The following is a 22,235-nucleotide window of genomic DNA, read 5'->3' as shown; positions in this document are numbered from 1 at the left end:
CCCTGGCATTGCTCCTCTTAATGAGTCCAGGCCGCAGGTCAATACTCCGCTCGGCCTCCAGTCAATAGTGGTTAGCTGCAACACAAACACTAAAAATCTGCTTTCTTACAAAATCAATGTTCTATTAGTCCCACCCTCTATTGCCTTTCCTCTCCCCAGACCCATCGATCCCCCAGGACAGCTGTGAGAGCCCTGCAGCTAATCCCTGTGAGATGACTTGTCAAATGTTCATAAGAACAGAGCCCCCCCTTGGCTTTAGATACTTGGCTACTGCACTGTATTTCATTTAGGATGTTCGAAATGTGCTAAATGAAATGAGCAAGCTAAGATACTGGCAGTATTGGCACATCTATGAAAAAACGTTTCCTTCAGTGATTTGTGTATTATTGTTATGTCACCATTTGACATTTTGAAGGGGTTAACATCCAGTATCCCTGGTTTCAGAGAATGATCCTGAATGTGAATAAAAAGCGATATAATGCAGGTATTAGGTCCAAACTTTATTCCGTACATGAATGTTCGTTTTCATTTTTTTGCACGCCTAAAACTCTACTTGTTTTGTATACAAGTCTAAGAAAAACAACTGCACAACACCACAACGGTCGACAGAGAAAGTCCTATTGCCGCCCAATCAAACGTGTCTTCCTTTGCTGTCACTGGGGCTGTATGTAAGCTTCTTCTTATCTGTAACCAGGAAGTCTGTAGGTTTAATTCCATGTCCCATGATTGGAAAATAAAACATGTTGAGTTAATCCAAGTTCCTCTCACAGAATCAACATTATCCAACAGTCCATTCCATTCCAGGTGGCTCTCCATCGGGGTGCTCAGTGACTCTTTGCATAGATTGCAGAAGATCATTCCAGGCCCCCTTCTGATGCCCGCCCTCCTTCCCTCCCATTGGACAGGCTCGTCTGTTACCATGGTTTACAACCGGGAAGTGGTTCTGTTTTGATTTCATTTGTTTTTCTAGAAACATTTAAAAAGCCTAATAAATTTACATTGTCATTTTTTTTTTACACTAATTCTTCTTTACAGAGACCGAACAAAGACCTCGTAATATATATTTGTCTGCATATCTCAAAGGCAAAACAAATAAAATGCAACAAATCTTTAATGTAACTTTGTACATGATCATTTATGAGTATTTTCAGGTACCATGAGGTTAAATTACTGGGTAAAAACTGTGGAGCATCATCCACTGTGGAGCATCATCCACTCCCATCCACTGTGGAGCATCATCCACTCTGGAGCATCATCCTTGATATGTCTCACAATGGACTGGGATAAATATTGAAAAAAAATGGACTAATGCACAAAATACAAATTCATAAAAATGATGTCTATACATGGAACAAGGATAGGAAATGTACAAACTAATTTCAATCAGAATCTCTCTTTTCAATCAGAATCTCACTTTTCACAGAAAAATCGACAAAAGGTATTGGATTAATATATTAATATCAAATTTTAAGTCGGCAACTAACATACACATACTTTTTGTGTTCTTCTAACCAACATTCTCATCAGCCTGTCCATATAAAATAAAAGCATGGCATGTGCTTCTTCACCCTTACAAATCTTTACTTTGTACAATCATACTGTTTTCTCTTTTACTTATGCCTTTCTCCATTGAAAAGCAGTGCATCTTGTTCTCTCTAGAAGGTTCTAAATTGGGGAGTGCGCCTTTTTAAGCATTCACGTCCTTTGCCTGTTATGTCAAGCTACCGTGCCTCCACTTCTTTGGGGTTGCGGGAGGGGGAGTAATCTCGGGGGTCCTGGGTGTTGTGGGGGGTAGTCCTTCTGGGGGAGGCTGCTCTGGTGCTGCCTGCAGGCACTAGGGGGGGGGGGGCGCTAAGGGCAGCAGTGGGGGGCGTCCGGTTTAGCAGGCCGTTGTGTCCGGTGGAGGGGCTGAGTCTGGGGTAGGGCATGCCGCCCAGGTGGGGCATGAAGGGGGGCATGTGTGGCAGGTGTCCCTCCATGGGGGACTGGTGCAGCTGGTGGAGCCGTGCTCGGTCCAGCTCCTCCCTCAGGTGCTGGCGCTCTCTTTCCTCTGCCTGTTGCCTCATCCTCTCGTGCTCCCGCCGTACCTCCAGCATGTGCTCATGGTGGGAGTAGTCGTGGGCCTCTCTCTCCCGGAAAGCCCGCTCCTGCTCGTACATGCTGGGGAAGCGCTGGGCCTGCTCAGCCCTCAGCTGAAAGTCCATCCTGCGCTGCAGGTCCAGGTTGCGGTAGGCCTCCCTCAGTGGGTCCCAAGGGAAGGCTTGGTGGGGCATCCGGTCCCTCCCTGCAGCAGCAGCCAGGGGGCTCACCCCCATAAAGGGAGCCATGCGGGCCCGGTCCAGCACGTTGAGACTGCCCATCTGGTGCATGGCGCTCATGGAGAGGGGCAGGGAGTGGGCCATGTGCACCCCATGCAGGGAGCCGTGGGTGGGCAAGTCACTGCAGCGTGGGGAGGGGGGAGGAGGCTGCTGGGACAGAGGAGGGTGGTGGTGGTGGTGGTGGTGGTGACCGGGCTGGGGAGGTGGAGGAGGTAGAGGCTGAGGAGGAGGAGCAGGCTGAGTGGCAGGCTCGGAGCTCACCACCATCACCTCCTGGTCCTCTTTGCGCTCCTCCTTGATCTTCATGTCGTTCTTCACCTTGTGCAGCAGCAGGTCCCCCCCAGAAGACGGAGGACCTTCCTTCCTGTCCCTGTCCCCGTCCTTGAGTAGAGTGGGTGGGGGACCACCAGCCATCTTCATTCCTGTCTCAGATAGGACAGCCTTGGGGTAGGGAGAGGGCGTGCGGTGGGCTGGTTTGATGGGGTCCTCTGACGAGCGTCTGTCTCTGTCTGACACCTCCTTCCCTCCTCCAGGGGAGCGGCTCTCCTTCACCTTGACGTCCCCCAGAATGGCTGCCTCTCGGTGGCGCTCCAGGAGCTCCTTCTCGGCCTCCCGGACCCGATCCACACTGGCGCTGTGGTGGCGACCAGAGTCACTGGAGTTCTGGCTGTTAGAGCGGATCAGGCTGCTGATCTGGTAGCTGGTTTGGGCCGACGCAGGGGAGGAACGGTTCGAGTGACGGTTACGGTCAATCGAATCTCTGTGAGGGACACAAACAAAATAAAAAATATGCATTTATCAGAAGGGTAGAAAGTTGGAAATAGTTTTGGGGGGGAAATATGTGTGCATGAAAATTTGTATTCAAATAACACAACAATTTGTGTTACTTACAACTAATGGAAATGATTCAGAGTTGTACTCATATAGAATACACACCTGTCTTTATCCTTCTCCTCCTTGCTGATGGATGAATCCCTTTTCTCCCGTTCTCTCTCCCGTTCTCTCTCCCTCTCCCGTTCCCTCTCTCGTTCTCTCTCTCGCTCGTGGCTGTTGACTGAGTTGCTGCGCTCCGCGTCTGCAGACTTGGGCCACTGCGGCGGGGTGGGGAAGGAGGGTGGGGTCCGGTGGAGCCTGTTCCAGGTATCGTGGTGGGGGCTGCCGAAGCCTGGCAGGCCCCCGGGGCCTTCTTTATGGCCAAAGATACTGTTGGAGCCTTAAGGAGAGGAAACATGGAGAAAAGAGCGTGAGCAGAACAAACTAAAACCCCTCCTGGGCACAGAACATCAGAGGAAGAGTCTGAAGACGAGGAAATAAAGAAAATCTACACAAAAGCAACTTTGTCTTTGTCCTGAGGGTTCTGAGCGGTCTCTTGCTGCAAAGAGCTCTGCTTTACAAAGACTGGCAGGGTTAATGGCTTCCCCCTTTGCGCTTCTAGCTGCTTGGACCAAGGGCCCTACTCTGCTCTGCTCCCCAATTCACTCCTCATTCTCAGGGCCTTTTTACTGGAAAGGGGGGTGGATGGGGGGGTAATCAATTTCCCTCTGGGGGTAAGGGTTGTGAAAAGCCAGGGAGACCTTAGCATTCCATAGCGTGTCTATTTCACTGACATCCATTTCGCTACAGGGGAAATGATTTGGCAGAGGAGAATATGAGAGAGATGGAGAGGAAGAGGGAGAGAGAGAGAGAGAGGGTGAGAGTCCTCCACAGTGGCGATGAGGGGGCTTGTAGAATAATTAATACATGAATAGCAACCAAACAGCAAGCCTGTGAGTGCTGTGTGCGTTGGCAGTGTTGCTGTCAGATTGAAGCCAAGCTACTGGGGAGAGCAGGGTGGAGAGAGAGAGAGAGAGAGCTGTGCTGTTCTGCTGCTGTGCTGCCTGCCTTTTTGCTCCTCCCTGTGCTAGTTTTATTTTGGCATTTGATGCAGCGCTAAGTGCCTTGATTTCTTTCCTTCCTGGCCCTTCCCTGTGGTCTAAAGCTGAGCTGCGCTGTGTCTGGCCGTGGGGGGCGGGGGAGGGGGAGGGGGGGGTCGGCGCTTACCAAGCGAGGGGTTGCCTAATCCTCCGAAGGCACTGGTTGAAAGGTTGCCGAGGCCGCCAAAGGTACTGGAGCGACTGAAAGGATCTGCAAAATGCCAAACAGGGATTAGCTGAGCTGGCTGGAGGAGCCCGACCACTCGTTCCACTCGGCTTTTCTCTTACAAGCGGAGCTCTGTCGTACTACTTCCTCTAATCCTACTGTATGTAGCTAGCTAGCGAGGCTGGCTGCCTGCTCTGGCCACTCACGCCTCTTGGACACTGGATTTACTCCCACACTGTCCGTAATGGAGCGGAGAGCCTTTGATCTCTGATCCTGATGCTAGGGAGTATGATGGGGTTATGGTTGGAGCTGGACTAGAAATGGAAAGGGGATTTGATATGTGCAATGTGCCATGCTAGTCTGGAGTCTGGACAGTCAGGCACATTGCTGCTTGAAAGGAGAATATTTGTCTACTAGTTTTCACAGAGGCTTCAGTGTTTGATGCTTCCATTTTAACCTGCATACTCTGAGAAAAAATGTTCTACCTAAAACCATGGGGATCTTCGGCTGTACCTGTAGGAGAACCCATTTTGAATCCCGGTTCAAGGGTTGTTTAAGGGTTCTTCGTTGGATGAAAAGGTTCCGCCTGGATTCAGAAAATGGTTCCAACCCGAATAAACCTTCATCATTCTACGTAGTGCTTTTAAAAATGTTATTTTACTAAGTGCCTTAGTTAAACCTGGTCACAGTTTACATGGAACTAAAATTGGAAAGGTATGCATACCTACCGGAGGAATCAGGAGACAACATTATCAAGATTTCAAGATTGAGGACGACTGTCAAGAAGACACAATGGAAAATTACTGAGGATATATCAATGATGAATGATCCTTTAATCTAGTTTTGAAAGTCTTCCACTCTGTGGTGAATGCAATGCCACGGTTTGTCAATTTATCAGCAAACAACAGCTAGGAAATCATTCCTGTCATGTCACACTTGAGTTCGTTCTTTGGGCAGGAATTTCACCCAAAATCTTTGAGGGGTGTAATAACATTTCCCCCCTGGGCACCAGGTGTTTATAAACTCAAATTGGATTGACTCAAGAGCTTATCCCATGAAATCATCTTGCTGCACTGAAGCCAAACAACATCTTTGATGGGAAATACAGAAGAATACAAAAACCTCTATTACTCTGTCTGTGTAATAGACGAGCAAAACTTGAAGATGCTATAGAAAGAAGCCTCAAGGTAAAATGTCATATTTGCTGAGGCCATCTGCCTCTGTCCAAGACAGTACGAAATAAGACAGTGTTGTGCAGTGAAAAACCTTCACTTGAACAAAGGGGCTGGAAAATAAAGTTGGGGGATTAGAAATACTACCTCAACAAGCCCAGAGTTGCCTTCCATCCACATCAGTACAGGAAGGAGGGTTATTCAAGGGTGTATTTAATGAATCACAGGGGGAGGGCTCTCTATACACAGCCCTAAAGTAAAATTCAGTGCAAGAAATGGAGCAATAGGATGACCTCACTAGCTAACTAAGGACCTCTAAATGCCGATTATAACCTTCAAGTGAACTTCGTTTCCAATCAACAATGGGCTCAATGTTATCAAATGATGCCGTAGTAGGGTTGCAAAACTACTGGTTATTTACCAAAGTTACTGGAACTTTCAGTAATTTTAGTAATTAACAGGTAATCTATGGCAATCTATGGTAACTTTGTTAATTTCTACTTCAATAACTGAAGAAAATATATATGAATATATAGTATTTGTTTTTTTATCCGTGTCCATATTGTCCTAGAGTCTCTAGTGGATAGGCCATATGGCTCAAGAGAAAATAGCCTAATTAATGAAAAAAGCATCTAATCAACAATGGCACACTTCCAACCACTGACCTTTTTTTTTTTTTACAACTGGCACCAGTTTGGCGACAAAACATTTACAGGGCTCTAGACTCACTTTTTTTTTACACCAACTTTTTCAGTTGATGGCACCAGCACAGGATTTGGTTGCATACATTTTTTACCACCGAGCGGCGATAATGATCTGACCTGTGTCCAGTAATGTACCTGCATTTCATACAGAACCAGGCTAATAATAACAGGCCATCTTTTCAATTATGCCCTTGCAGTGCCAACTGAAAGCTACTGGCCCGGATGAAAACAATACTGGCACTGGAAAGCGGATGATGCGTGCATAATTTAAATGTTATCTTTAATTTGCGGGCTGAGCAAGTAGCCTAAAGCCTATAATGACCTACCGTCCATACACAAATAATTACATTTTAACTTGACAATCTCATATTTACATTGCTTGTTTGGAGAGAAAAAAATCTCAAAAAGGCTGTTATTATTTGTGATTTTGAACAGTCACTCTACAGTTGTAGGGCCCTATAGGGAGATCACTTTTGAGATCACCACCCCCCAAAAAATGTAGTTGCCCTTTAAATCAATTGTAGGGTGGCAGGTAGCCTAGCAGTTAAGAGCATTGGGCCAATAACCGAAAGGTCGCTGGTTCGAGTCCCAGAACTTACTAGGTGAAAAATCTGTCAGTGTGCCCTTGAGCAAGGCAATTAACCCGAATTGCTCTTGTAACTAGCTCTGGATAAGGGTCTCTTCTAAATGACTGAAATGTAATTGCGTGCCTAGCAAGAGACAATGTCTTTGTAACGTACAGTGTAGGCTACATGTGATGGCAGAGTTTGCAAAAACAAATGCCCCGTGATTGATACAAATCATCAGGATATCATTCACTTTGCAGTCAACATTTAACTGGGAAAGCCTTTAGAAAAGTTCATTCAAACAGGGTATGATGACTGAATTGCACATCACAAAGATTCATACCCATTGTTGCGTACCCATTGCTATTTGAATAAATCTTTAAAAAAAAGATTTACAGCGTTGTCATTCTATTAATACATTTTCTTTCATCTTATTTGATTATTTTACATATTTCTAAATGCAATAAGGCCACACAAAGGGCCAGAGATAATTCCAGTACCCAAAAAGGCAACCAGATATCATATGATAAAATTCCCCCCGAAACTTAAAAGTTACCAAAACATTGGTCGTTTACTGGTAAACTTAGAAAGTTACCAGTAATATACCCTCCCTTCGCAACCCTATGCCCTAGTGACTGTAGAAGTATTCTCAAAACGAGTGCAACCCTGTGAGAGAGGAAAAAGGAAAAAAGTGACTGTAAAATGTGGTGCTACTTACACTTACCTGCCAAGTGGCTGGGAGGCAGGAAGCCACTGTGGTGGGGGGAGGGGCCGTACGGGGAGGCGGCCGGATGGCCAGAACCTATGGGAGGAGAGAGAGGGTGAGAGACCATGTTACCTCAGTGTGTCCACTCATTTAGTAGCGTGACAGCAGCCATCTGTCCCAACCTCTAACTAGGCATCCTTGCAGAGGTAGGTCTGAGAGGAGAGCGCCCCCAAACAAACCACCCTGAGTCAGCTCTATGGTGACCTTTAACCCTGTGACCTCTGACATGCTCCAGACTGAAGAAGAATGGCTAATACTGATCTTTTAAATGTGGAAAATAATCAATATTTTACAGTAGCAATGCTAATTAGATAAACATTCAAACCACCACAAATACAGTGAAGGATATCTGATTTTTCATTGTGGCTGGTTGAGAAAGGCTTGATAGAAATTACCATAACATTCAATAGTTTCACGTGAGCGTGTGTGTGTGTGTGGATGGGGGCGCTTTGTTATGAACAGACGTTGACCTCTCTTACAAAACGCTCTTCACCCATATATCATGAATGGTTAATGAACGAGCCAATTACAAGCCCATACACGATGATACAATACTGCATAATTACAAGCTAAAGGGCACCCGCCTCCATGTTGCCCTTCAAGGCAGGTTCTACCAGTCAATTATCACACTGATTGTGTTCCAAATGGCACCCAGCCCTGGTCAAAAGCAGTGCACTATGTAGGGAATAGGGTGCTATTTGAGAGACACACATAGAGAAACATCCATATTCATGTCCACATCTGACACAGTCTGGAACAACACTTACAACAACAGCACTTCAACTAGAGTCAGCTGTTGCCTGGCGACTCAAAGTGAGTTCTTCCGCTGCTCTATGCTCTCTACATACTTCAGTCTGAGACGTTGAAGTCGTTTATGGTGACGTCCAAATGAGGGGTGTTGTACAAAACAAAGTCATCAGCGGTCGGATCGTCTCTAACCAATCGGAGTAAGCAAGCCAATGACGAAGTTTCAAAATGCCACTTGACCCATGTGAAAGAAATTAACGTCGGCGGGCGTGGCGTAGCGTTTGGCCAGAGCAAGGGGTCAGCTGTGGGTAAAGGAGAACAGAAGTAGGGGTGCTGAGGGTGCCGCAGCACGTCTGTAGCGTGATCCCCACAAAATGGTCTGTACCCTCCCCCCTCCGTCCACAAAAATAATCCTTCTGTGCCCTGTGCTGGGTGGCTGACGATGAACCCTATACTGACCTGTGGAGGAGAACATGGGTCGTGCCAGGTCGTGGGTGTAGGGGAACCCAGGAAACACCCCTGGGGCGGGGGGACGGCTGAACAGGTCCAGCTTTCCATTCATGTCCAGTTTGTGAGGGTCTACCTGCATCTGCTGTTAGCAAGAGGGAGGGGGGTAGGGGGGCCGAGGGGGAGAGAGAGAGAGAGAGAGAGAGAGAGAGAGAGAGAGAGAGAGACAGAGAGAGAGAGACAGAGAGAGAGAGAGAGAGAGACAGAGAGAGAGAGAGAGAGAGAGAGACAGAGAGAGAGAGACAGAGAGAGAGAGAGAGAGAGAGAGACAGAGAGAGAGAGAGAGAGAGAGAGAGAGAGACAGAGAGAGAGAGAGAGAGAGAGAGACAGAGAGAGAGAGAGAGAGACAGAGAGAGAGAGAGAGAGAGACAGAGAGAGAGAGAGAGAGACAGAGAGAGAGAGAGAGAGAGAGAGAGACAGAGAGAGAGAGAGAGAGACAGAGAGAGAGAGAGAGAGACAGAGAGAGAGAGAGAGAGACAGAGAGAGAGAGAGAGAGACAGAGAGAGAGAGACAGAGAGAGAGAGAGAGAGAGACAGAGAGAGACAGAGAGAGAGAGAGAGAGAGACAGAGAGAGAGAGAGAGAGAGACAGAGAGAGAGAGAGAGAGAGACAGAGAGAGAGAGAGAGAGACAGAGAGAGAGAGAGAGAGAGAGAGAGACAGAGAGAGAGAGAGAGAGACAGAGAGAGAGAGACAGAGAGAGAGAGAGAGAGACAGAGAGAGAGAGAGAGAGACAGAGAGAGAGAGAGAGAGAGAGAGGGAGAGAGAGAGAGAGAGAGAGAGAGAGAGACAGAGAGAGAGAGAGAGAGACAGAGAGAGAGAGAGAGAGAGAGAGAGAGAGAGAGAGAGAGAGAGAGAGAGAGAGAGAGAGAGAGAGAGAGAGAGAGACAGAGAGAGACAGAGAGAGAGAGAGAGAGAGAGAGAGAGAGACAGAGAGAGAGAGAGAGAGAGAGAGAGAGAGAGAGAGAGAGAGAGACAGAACACAAAGGAGGTGAAATAAAAAAAGATAAAGAAAAGGTAAGAGGAGGAAGAAAAGAAACAGAGGAACTGTCAGTGTTTGGATGTGTAAGTAATTAACAATAATTGATGCCAGCACTGTCATAGCTCAAGGAGGGACTTGTAATCTGCTATAATCAGTACTATAATCACTGTGTGAGATCAGACAGGGGTGACAACATATATAATGCCACTAGATCCCCAACACATACTGTGTCATAACAACACCAGGGTAAGCTGATTAGGCCTACTAAACCCCATGAGGACGGGGTGCCTATGACAGTGACACCATGACAGAGACAACAGGAGTTTTCCAAGCCATAACCAAAATGTCCGCTGCTTAACTAGATACAGAAAAATAGGAATCCTCTGGAAAGGAAAACACAGAAACACACACAGAAACACACACAGAAACACACACAGAAACACACACAGAAACACACACACACACACACACACACACACACACACACACACACACACACACACAGACAGCTGGCCCACCTTCATCTTCTGCTGATGGTGGTAGATCTGCCAGGCGATCTGGACGTGCACCGCACACCACTTGCCAGGTTTCTGGAAATACGCAAAAGACTCGAGGTCAGACCCAAACCCTCAATGCTATGACACAATGGTACTGTAGAATTTACTCAATGCTTTGACACAATGGTACTGTAGAATTTACTCAATGCTATGACACGATGGTACTGTAGAATTTACTCAATGCTATGACACAATGGTTCTGTAGAATTTACTCAATGCTATGACACGATGGTACTGTAGAATTTACTCAATGCTATGACACGATGGTACTGTAGAATTTACTCAATGCTATGACACGATGGTACTGTAGAATTTACTCAATGCTATGACACTATGGTTCTGTAGAATTTACTCAATGCTATGACACGATGGTACTGTAGAATTTACTCAATGCTATGACACGATGGTACTGTAGAATTTACTCAATGCTATGACACTATGGTTCTGTAGAATTTACTCAATGCTATGACACGATGGTACTGTAGAATTTACTCAATGCTATGACACGATGGTACTGTAGAATTTACTCAATGCTATGACACAATGGTACTGTAGAATTTACTCAATGCTATGACACGATGGTACTGTAGAATTTACTCAATGCTATGACACAATGGTACTGTACTTGATTTGACAGTGCATGAAAGGAAAATGAAACCATCTCTTACTCTGACTGATGTCCTGAAAGGATCTGATACCTGCGTCGAGATAAGAAAAAAACTGAACCATTATGAACCCACAGACATAACAATCAACAACAACCAAATCAATTGAATGAATCTCTATTGTTGACAGAAAAGTGTGTGCTTGGTGCTTTCGAGGGACAACCGGGGCCTGTGTCTACTAACCCGTGGGTCCTTCTGTAGGAGTGTGTGAGGTACTGCCCCCGGGCGGGAGGCTACGTCTATGGGGTTGGAGGACTAAAACAAACGATAAAGAGATAGAACGAGAGCGGGATATGGAGGAGAGAAAGAGGCAAAGCAAAAGTGTTACAAAGATGGTGGGAAATATGGACTTTGCACAGACTGAAGCATAACATGGGCAAACCAGTTCACACTCAAAAACATTGGCTCTTCTGCATTGATTCACGGCAAAGAGTCTCTGCAGCTAGAAACTGTGCGTGACGTCAATGGCTAGCACTCCTTTAAGGGCTCCGGTGCAGTGTCAGAAACAGACTGCAAAGGATATCTTTGAGGTCTAGAAGAACCAGAATGCCTAGATCCGCCATCGTAATCCATCCCAGAGTACTAGGTGATCCCTGTAACCCTAGCACCACACCTTCCATCCGTCACCCTTCTACCTCCTCAGTGGGGGGATTAAGGTGGTGTACTGTACTCTGACCACCACTAGCACCAGACCACCCTTCAACCCCTCTATCCTTCAACCCCTCTCCTGCTGCTCAGTGGTGCCCAGCGGATGGGGGGGGGGGTAGGGATTTAGGTGGTGAATGGAGGGATGGAGGGGGCTAACTGTACTGCACTCTAACCATCTGGAGGCAGCCAACAAAAGGCCTCCATAATAGAGCCTGTGGGGAATAAGACCAGGGGATTTAGGCCAGCTTTGATTGGTGGCTTACAACAGGGTCAGAGCCTATTGGGCGCCTGCCAGGCCCTGATCGACACACACACACACACACACACACACACACACACACACACACACGCGGCTGCTGCTTATCTCCCCCTGCACAGTGCAGCGTGGCGCGGTGGCTGGCGGCTCAGGCCCAGCCAGCTTAGAGACAGGCCTTGTTTGCATAGTCCATTATTGGGAAAAAAGAAGCAGGAGCAGATTTATCAGGCCGGTTCAATTCAAACGCAGCTGTCTGCTGCCCTGTACACAGAATGAAAAGTAAGGCTTTGGTGCTATTCAGACCCCCTGATTCTATCCTCATTTCTTGGGTGAGACATCGAGAGAATGGTAAGTTGCCAGTGCGGGTGTGTTTGTGAAAAACCGGGTGCTGGTTTATTTGTGCGTATGTTTTTTTTGTCCTGTGTGGGTGAGGGAACGAATGCGGATACATGTGTATGTCTGGGTGCGCACAATGGATGAGCGGATGAGTAAAAGCAGGTGCTGTATTTTGTATGTGTGTGCGTCTGCAATACATGTGTGTGTAGGTCTGTGGGGCTAACCTTGGGCTGGAAGGCTCCTTGCAGTGAGCTGAAGGGTCCTGAGTGGGGGAGCAGCGGGGGCATGCCTGGCATTGTGGGGGGGTAGGAGGGGAAGAACTACATGGGGGAGACACAAAACCACCTCTTAAAACAGATTACAACAAGACACATAGAGACGACCCCCACACATACTTCAACACGTGCAGCAGAAGAAATGACCTAACTACCTAACCACAGTAAAGATTTGATAGAAAACATACTGAGGGCATGGTGATGGAGGTGGAGAGGAATAAATAGGGTTACTTACATTTGAATGTCTAATGAATGGACTGTCCAGTTTTGGAGCGTATTTGTCGAACTGCAAAAAAAGAAGGAAAAGACAGTAATACGTCAGTGATGCCAAACTGACCAATGACAATAACAGGAAGTCTGCATCTACGAACCAAAGACCATCAAAGGAATACAGTGAAACACAATTTGGACTCATTACACCTATTCAGTGATACAACAACACAGGAGAGAGGAAGTTCAGAACAACAGCAGTCAGATCATAAGCCCACGTTTGACAGCAGCTGGCTTAAAGAAAACACTGAGCATTCTGGGGTAATGAGTTTGACTCATTTAGCATGCGGTTGGCCGGCCGAACGGCAGACGGAGATGGCGTTAAAATCATCAGCGATATGACTAATCAACTGGACTACCACGATTAGGGAGACATGATTTTCCAATTCGTCTGCACCACAGAAAAATAGCCATCGAATTAGGTGTAGATACAGTACTATACTTGGGTGGGGGGAGCTCTCCTTACCTTACAAAAAGGCCCCAGTGTAAAACGAGAAGATTGAGTAATGATTCTTATTGGGTGGAACATTTGGAGAAATGTTCATCTAATTGGCTGTGACAGATGTAGGGTTTTTACAATGATCTCTGTTATCGAAACGGAGCACACAGAGAAACATATACTAACAGGGGGGTTGTCAATTTAGTGTGTGAGACAAAAGAGAGACTTGAAAGAAAATCGCAGAGACATGTCAATATTCTATGCGTAAGATCAAATAACTGTGGGTATAAGAACAGTAAGTCTTTTATAGGGGAAATTGAATTGGGCAGACTATGTTTTCCATGCAAGAGAGCTCGTTTTGGACATGTACAGCATGAGACTGAAATAACTTTGGAAGCCTCAAATGGTTGAATATAATGAAACATTTTTCCGAAGCATACCCTATGACTAATAGAATAATGACATTTGGATTTCAACAGAAAGACTATAGCCTCATATGCAGCATCAGATTATGTATGTCTTCATGTAAGCCAATACTGCTCCTCTATTTTGAAACTGGCTAATTGCAACGGACAGTAACTTATTACTATTCCGTAAATACACAAACCATTTGCATGTACTTTTGGAAGTGTTTTGACAAAGCCTTCTTGGCAAGCCACCGCTGGTTTGGGTTTACATAAAAAAGAAAAATGGGTTGCACATGAATCAGTGAAATGTGTGTGTGTGTGTGTGTATGTGTGCCTCCCTCCTGCGACACAAACGGGAAAGGAGGCGGTTTTTCTCGCTCAACACACTCGGCACAGCTCCTCTCTCTAACTGGGCTGGGCCTCCCAGTGAAGCGGGGCCATTCAACATCCAGCCGCAGAGAACGGCCACAGCGGCGGGCAGCGTGTTTGTGTTTGCGGGCGATAATTGGCCCAAATCAAACACAGACACCCTATTGAGTGGAAATGCTGATGCAGCTTCCGAGCACATTCAACCGGTCAGCTCCCCTTCCCCCCCCCCCTTCTGAAGCACGGGTCTGTTTAATGTTTTACACCGGGGGAGCAACACTCGCTGGTGGCTTTATGGCTGTCTATAAAACTCCTTCTTTGTAATTTACGGGGCCCTGTCAGAGGTTTATTGTAAACAGCTTTGGATAATTAAAGCTCAATAATTCATCTTTAAACAATTAAGGATGTTCCTTTTCCCTAAGAAGACAGAGGGGAAAATAGACACTCGCTGTTGCCATTTGGCAAGGCCACCTGCTTGAGGGTGTAGAACAATAAACAAAAACAGAGGATTCATCATTTCATTAATTACAGCTATTAGCCAAGGGCTGTTACGTAGCTGGAATGACATGGAGCACTCCAAAGTGAGCACAGCTGGGCCAATGCGATCCAACTGCACACTTCATGACCAACACTAAACACAACCACAACATCAACATGACTCGTGCCTCTCTAAACAGTCAAATGGAAGTGAAATAGCGATGCTACTGGAGGGAAGGGAGAGAGAGAGAGAGAGAGAGAGAGAAAACAACACGGGTTAAGTAAAAACCGTCTCAATGAAACATAATACATTAACAGCCTTAAAATTCCATTGTGACAACAATGCATCGGCCACAACATACAGATGTGAACGCACACAGCCACACACACACACACACACACACCACACAATACCACTATTAGCAAGCGGACAAAATAACTCCAGTTCTTTTCCTCTTCAAACAGAGTGCATATCAATGCATATAAATAATGTCCGGCTGACATTTGGAGGAATGGAGGGCTCAGCTGCAGACAGAGGAGGATAACAGCAGCCTACACATGCTTTTTGACTAAGAGACACAATCTAAACTAAACAGTCTCCCTGACTGCTTCTCACATCGCTGTGTAATGTACTGTAAATAAGCTAAGCCTTTTTCCTGGGGTTTATGACATGTTAGATTCCACAAAGCAAATAGCTCCCAGTGCTCTAAATGGGCCCTAGACTCTTAATCAGGGGTCATGACATGATGGATTGTATCTATTAGGCTAATGTTGAAAGGGCACAAATGCGAGTCCTGTCTGAATGGGTTTCTCAGATTGCTACATGCATTCCAAATGATTGATGGATGAATACTCAGAACTTTTCCGGGGAAAATTTTTCCGATCTAGAGCTGCCAATGTTTTGCCCTTGGCTGACTCGATGCCGGTGCCTTGCCTGATGGCGGTTGAAAAGGCACGGAAGCAATTATGCATTATCAAAACAGTCCGAATGACGTCACTCCCTTTCATCTGGAATGAAGTCATTGAGTGTAACCACAGGCTTTGAATTTGTCATTGCTGAGCATAAGCCCCCAGTGCACCGCAGTCACGCCACACATCTGTTGGAAGGCCCTTTTTGTTTCTGTTGCGGTGCAGGGAAATCAGAACATTCAAAAACATTTAAAACACATCCATATGAAAACAATGAAAACACTCCCTTCAATCGGTCTCCTTTGTTCCAGGGCAAAAAAATGGAAATGGCAAAATGTATGTCATGTTCAGAGAGAGAATGATGAATAAATTGAATCAACTGTACTGACGTACATTGAACGGCATGGCTTCTGCAAGCTTCCTTGTGGTGGAAAGGAAAAGGGGCATATTGTGAGCCTCTGTGCATTGTAAAGCAATGAAGCTTGGGGCCATCTATACAGGCTAATCCACATGTAAAACTCTGGTCCCAAAGCATAACGTCTAGTATTATATGTAGCAGCAGTCTGTGAGTTAGGTCTGGTTTCAGCATTGAGGATGAACCACTACAAACATGTGTACTGTTGGAGGGGAGACTACTCATTATGGGGTTGTAGTGAGGATTATGCCCCTGCCTCCTATTTCTCAGCCCTCAGTAAAAACACACTGTTACAGTGTCACTGTAACATGTTGGGTGGGGAAGGAGGGTAGGCTCTGGCCCTATCAGTCGGGGGGGGGGGGGGGGGGGGGGGGGGGGGGGGTGGTACTGGAGGAGGGCGACCAGGGGAGTCGTTTGGAGATTTGGGGGACAAGGAATAGGGGGGGGTTGAGGTACTGTATATGGGAGCTTTACTTATCCTCACATTTCTGGCTGGGGTTCGCACCATGGGGGGTGCGGTGGGCGGAGTAATGATGGCGGCCGGGGGCAGACTGGGCGGGAAGGGCGTGAAGGTGTGCTGGTGGGTGTGTTGGTGCTGATGCATGTGCTGGTGTTGGTGAAACGCTCCCCTCAGGAGTGACACAGGGGCCAGCGGGGACCCCGCGGAGGACGGCCCCCGGCTCCGCCCCTCTGAACTCTGAACCAGGAAGCGGTTATTCAGCTCCTGCCGCAGGAGGTCATGCTCTGTAAGAAAGGAGAGCGAGAAAAGGGGGGGGAAAGGGAGACACAAGAAAGGCACGGACGCCAGTCAGTTTTAACAACGGGTAGAAGAGAAGAAAGAATAGTCACCTGGCATTCTCTGTTTCTCCAGCTCATGCTGTGAGGGTTTTCTACGTGAGGACTCATTGGTGGCGGTAAGAGAGTTGCCTGTGACAATGTGCCAATCAGAATCCCCGAATGAGGCTGGCAATACATGATTGGTTGGTTGAATGATATCAACAGGCTGGTATCTAAAGACAAGAGAGAACCAAGAGTCACCTCAGCAGAAAACACAAGAGACTCTCCCTCCACTCTGTCTTAGATGTCAATGCTACAAATTCTAGCTACTCCTAGTGCTATTACTTTAATCGTCTATTACAGTACAATAAACATTGAAATAGTATCAATAAAGAATAATTGACAACAAACAATCATTTAGCTTATTCAGAGACAAAGTCATATAAAGATACAATTTGTCTACATTTGACATATTTCAATACAATGTAAACATTACAGCATTTACACAGTAGAAGAACAAAAGGGCAGCTTTAATATGAAAGTCTTACGTCATTTCGCTCAAGTCTTATCTAACGTGACCTCCCCCTGACCTGGCATAAGAGAACAGTTAGTTGACCGCATGCAGTGTGGAGGTGGGTGAAAAGATCCTCTGGCATTTCCCTCCAAACCCAGACGACTAAAACAGAACTAACAAAGGGGTGCCGTGTCGACAAATGCAGGCTAATATTGTTTGGGTTTAGAAATCTCTACCACTGTTGAAGTAACATGGAGGGGCATCAATATGTTTCAGAACCCTTTATAATTTGTAATGGGATTATTTAATAGTCTTCTATCTAACCATTGTTCCCTCTGTTGGTGCATGTGAAATTGTAATAAATGAGTTCACTTACCACATCATCCAATTAGAATTGAATGGTTACAGCGCTTGTTACAGAACCATGTAACCTGGCATGTTAACGTCTACTTAATGTTACATAAATCACTTCATTTATTCCCTCTGTACTTGGAAGCTTGTACTGTACAGTTGGGTTTACATTTATTTCTGCAACAATTGACTTGGAAATCACAATATAAGATTGTTCCTTTGGCTGAATTGCTACTTAATGTTAGAGACAGACTAGCCTTGATGCCAGAGCGGTCAGGAGGGCAGTGTTACCTGGGTAGGGGGTGCCAGCGGGGTGCCCAGGGACCACAAGGCTGTTGGTGGGTAAGGTCGGAGGTGGCGGAAGTGTGGCGGGGGTTGCGAACATGGCCGGATGGCGATGGGCCGGGCTTCGCAGGGAGGAATAGTGCGAGGTCGAAAGGTTGGCTATGGACAGGGGCAGGGCCGGGGTGGAGGAGGGGAGGCCACTCAGGTGGTGGGGAGAGGGGGGCAGGTGGTGGTGTTTGGGGAGGCCTGCACTGCCGCCGCTGTGAATGTAATGTTAGAGAAGACAGAGAGAGAAAAACCTTGTCAGCAATGAGTTATAGATTGTGTATTCAGTGAATTTGTGTTGGTTTATTACATGACTGGAAGCTGCATCTGTAAATGCTGAGAATATGTGTATATAATGTGATGTGCTGACCTGAATTTCCACTTGAGTAGACAATATAAAAGGAATTGTATCATATTGTAAACTGGGTGGTTCGAGCCATGAATGATGATTGGCTGACAGCCGTGGTATATCAGACCATATACCACGGGTATGAAAAAACATTTATTTTTACTGTTCTAATTACGTTGATAACCATTTTATAATAGCAATAAGGTACCTCGGGGGTTTGTGGTATATGAACAATATACCACGGCTAAGGGCTGTGTCCGCGATGCTTCGTGCCTAAGAACAGCCCTTAGCCGTGGTATATTGGTCATATACCACACCCCCTCGTGCCTTATTGCTTAATTATATCATATCAGCAAGGCATAAAGCAGGGGTGTCAAAGTCATTCCACGGAGGGCCTAGTGTCTGCGGGTTTTCCTTTCAATCAAGACCAAGACAACCTTTCTAATTCTAATTCTTAATTCATCAATCAAGTACAAGGGTGGAGCAGAAACCCGCAGCTACTAGGCCTCTGTGGAATGAGTTTGACACATGGCATAAAGCATAAGAAGAATGCTAGGCATAACTAAACAGACCCAGAGCATAATGATCTGACATTACTAAACAGACCCAGAGCATACAGATCAGACATAACTAAACAGACTCGGAGCATACGGATCAGACATAAGTAAACAGACCCAGAGCATACGGATCAGACATAACTAAACAGATTCAGAGCATATGGATCAGATGGTGTCCTACTGTACCTGATGTCGTGCAGGCTGTTGTAATGCAGCGGGTGATGCTGGTGCACTTGGTGGCTGATGAGAGGCCTGGCGTGGTGTTGGTGCTGGGGGGGAGGGAGCGAGACGGGGACCCGGTGCTCCTGGAGAGGGTGGGGCTGGGCCCTCAGCAGGGGAGGGGTGGGGAATCTGGGGATGGGCGGCACCCGATCTGACTCTCTCTTGATGAGGAGGGGGGGCGGGGAGGTGAGCTGCGCCTTGGGGAGGGGCTGAGGGGGGCCTGCCGCAGTGGCAGCAGGGGCAGGGGAGCCCGAAGGCGGGGAGGCCGGGGTGGGGCTGGACACGGGCGGGGCGAAGGACACCTCGTTACTCTGCTCCTGGCTACGCTGGAGCCCAGAGACTTTGGCCGAGCTGACAGTCTTGGACTCGGGATTCTCATTCGTTGACACACCTGCATAGACAAATAAACAACAAACGTGTTGGTAAGCATCCACCATAACAATTGAAAATGTTCCCCTTATTAGAATTCAACCCATTTCTTAGTACGGTTCACCATTGCCTGGTGAAAGGAAAAAGCTTGGAGAAATGTCTGTTTAACAGTTATGGAGAACTATGTGTGGTATGTAGGTCCAGAAGACAGAGCTAAGCCAATAGCTGCCTCCCCTGCGACTCTCTCCCTCACCTTACTGCCTCTTCACTTCTTCTACCCAAGGTTCCCCGTTTCTTTCCCCGTTTCATGAAGTGTTTAATCAGGTCATTTTCATGCTTGACTATAATCAGATGATCAAATTTCTGCGAGCGATCCAGTCAGTATGAATAAATCACACCTAATTAAAGTTAAATGCCGCTCCTATTCAGGGCTTTGCTGAGCACACAATCGGGCATGAAATAATTATGTTTCAATTGTGCTGTGAAAAGAGATCATTGCCCCTTATCATGGACTTTTTGCTTCTCCCTCCCCCAGATCTTTCAAGGGATTTCTAAAGCTGTAGCCAAGCACTTTGAACCCAGCCAGCCACTTCATCACAGCCAATTCATCTGGGTGCCTGGGAAGACAAGGAGCTTTTATAATGAAGAGCATTCCATAGAACTGCCCTGATCAGTACCGAGAGCACAACATTTTAATGGGTTATAATGTTTCTACGAAATAACTAATACCACAAAAAGAAATATACAGCTCAAGGAGAATTTAATCGGAATCTACTGACAAAAAAGCACTGCTGGAGAAAATGGTGGATGACAGAACAAGTGGTAGTAGTGATAATGGCATATTTCACCACAGTCAGCTAGCTACATTTAAACGCGCAGGGTGGATACAATATTACTAAACAAGACAGTGGTAGCAGCGGTAAACCTAAAATATACGTTTCAAATTAGCAAAGCAGCAAGGAGCAAGTGGAATCCCTCTGAATATAGAAATATCACAGAACAAATATGAAAGGAGCAAATTGAGAGTGACAGATCAAGATAGAGGGAGAGAAGAGCCAAGGAGAGAATGGACCTTTAAGCATCTCTAATCTCTGCTTCTAATGCAGCGGATTCAAGAAGGCTTACTAGAGCCTCAATTAAACAGCTCCATGGGCGCAGCACAGCCCTGCAGCAAGCAGCCAGTGAGAGTTAGCCTCCAGCCTTTAGCAGCCAGTGAAAGTTAGCCTCCAGCCTTTAGCAGCCAGTGAGAGCTAGCCTCCAGCCTTTAGCAGCCAGTGAGAGTTAGCCTCCAGCCTTTAGCAGCCAGTGAAAGTTAGCCTCCAGCTTTTAGCAGCCAGTGAGAGTTAGCCTCCAGCCTTTAGCAGTCAGTGAGAGCTAGCCTCCAGCCTTTAGCAGCCAGTGGGAGCTAGCCTCCAGCCTTTAGCAGCCAGTGAGTTAGCCTCCAGCCTTTAGCAGCCAGTGAGAGTTAGCCTCCAGCCTTTAGCAGCCAGTGAGAGCTAGCCTCCAGCCTTTAGCAGCCAGTGAGAGCTAGACTCCAGCCTTTAGCAGTCAGTGAGAGTTAGCCTCCAGCCTTTAGAAGTCAGTGAGAGTTAGCCTCCAGCCTTTAGCAGCCAGTGAGAGCTAGCCTCCAGCCTTTAGCAGCCAGTGAGAGCTAGCCTCCAGCCTTTAGCAGTCAGTGAGAGTTAGCCTCCAGCCTTTAGCAGCCAGTGAGAGTTAGCCTCCAGCCTTTAGCAGCCAGTGAGAGCTAGCCTCCAGCCTTTAGCAGCCAGTGAGAGCTAGCTTCCAGCCTTTAGCAGCCAGTGAGAGCTAGCTTCCAGCCTTTAGCAGCCAGTGAGAGCTAGCCTCCAGCCTTTAGCAGCCAGTGAGAGCTAGCCTCCAGCCTTTAGCAGCCAGTGAGAGCTAGCCTCCAGCCTTCAGCATCCAGTGAGAGCTAGTCTCCAGCCTTCAGCATCCAGTGAGAGCTAGTCTCCAGCCTTCAGCATCCAGTGAGAGCTAGTCTCCAGCCTTTAGCAGCCAGGGAGAGCTAGTCTCCAGCCTTTAGCAGCCAGTGAGAGCTCAGCTCCTCTCAGCTCAGAGCCTCAGAGCAGATAGACTCCTAATAGAATATCCAGGGCTTATTAGAATCCGCTTAATCGTCCAAGGATTCAAACGCCCATAAAAGGTAATAAAATGCTGTATGGCGATTTTAAACACGTTCCCCCTTCAACTTTACAGGAGCAACGGGGGAGGCAAAGGTGTCACGACTTTCCTAATGAATTCAGGTCTGGTTATAATAATACGGCTTTATTATAAAAAAAGAGTTTGGAATATGATGCCTTGTCTGGGTGGGGGCCTTGTCTCAGAGAGAGAGGGAGAGAGAGAGAGAGAGTGAAAGGCAAATAATTCTCTGTTGAAATGTCACCCTTCACTGATGTTGCCGTGGAAACCCCTCTCTTTCCTAGACACATTGTGGAGGAACTGAAGGCAGCAGTGTTGCTACCAGAGTTGAGCCACTAGGACGGCTGAAGCTGTGACACTGAGAACACAATGAGTGGTGGTGGGTTATCTTAATGATGATTATAATGGGTTGTAATGGAGGCGGGGGGAGACTCTCAATCTCCTCATTAAAACGGTTCGCCAGACTAGACCAGGCCGAGGGGGGGGGGGGGGGGGAGTCCACTTCACACATGCATGCACACACACAGATACACACAACCATGCTCCCACGCAAGCATACACACAGCCAGGGCTGCCATTTACCTTCTCATTCTAATGAAGGGCACCAGGATCTGATTCAAAATCAATGTTTAAGGCAAGATGGTGACATAACCTCTTCATCCTACCCCCTCCTTTTTCGAACATTCTGTTAAAAATCGCGCAACTTTTCAGCGTCCTGCTACTCATGCCAGGAATATAGTATATGCATATG

At 46.8% G+C, this 22,235-nt stretch overlaps 1 protein-coding gene across 8 annotated transcripts in view; it reads right to left on the bottom strand.

Moving 5' to 3' along the window:
• Positions 1–484: 484 nt before the first annotated feature.
• The window catches only part of LOC110525840 (autism susceptibility gene 2 protein), a 416,464-nt gene continuing 394,713 nt past the window's right edge, over positions 485–22,235 (bottom strand). For 3 of the 8 annotated variants that reach the window (XM_036979971.1, XM_036979974.1, XM_036979975.1), the window contains 13 exons: positions 18,923–19,349; positions 17,792–18,045; positions 16,343–16,602; positions 12,811–12,861; positions 12,525–12,620; positions 11,244–11,315; positions 11,064–11,093; positions 10,357–10,428; positions 8,812–8,944; positions 7,558–7,641; positions 4,359–4,442; positions 3,255–3,531; positions 485–3,078 (listed from right to left, as the gene is read on the bottom strand). In XM_036979971.1, coding sequence (XP_036835866.1) covers positions 1,722–3,078; positions 3,255–3,531; positions 4,359–4,442; positions 7,558–7,641; positions 8,812–8,944; positions 10,357–10,428; positions 11,064–11,093; positions 11,244–11,315; positions 12,525–12,620; positions 12,811–12,861; positions 16,343–16,602; positions 17,792–18,045; positions 18,923–19,349 — 3,197 coding nt within the window. In that variant the 3' untranslated portion in view covers positions 485–1,721. Of the gene's footprint in view, positions 3,079–3,254; positions 3,532–4,358; positions 4,443–7,557; positions 7,642–8,811; positions 8,945–10,356; positions 10,429–11,063; positions 11,094–11,243; positions 11,316–12,524; positions 12,621–12,810; positions 12,862–16,342; positions 16,603–16,707; positions 16,869–17,791; positions 18,046–18,922; positions 19,350–22,235 lie in introns of all 8 variants that reach the window. The other 5 variants (XM_036979972.1, XM_036979978.1, XM_036979973.1 and 2 more) reach the window with 5 other exon arrangements.

This window comes from Oncorhynchus mykiss, chromosome 6 (genome assembly GCF_013265735.2).
Source record: "Oncorhynchus mykiss isolate Arlee chromosome 6, USDA_OmykA_1.1, whole genome shotgun sequence".
NCBI classification, from domain to species: domain Eukaryota; kingdom Metazoa; phylum Chordata; class Actinopteri; order Salmoniformes; family Salmonidae; genus Oncorhynchus; species Oncorhynchus mykiss.
This window is presented reverse-complemented; position numbering and strand designations above follow the sequence as displayed.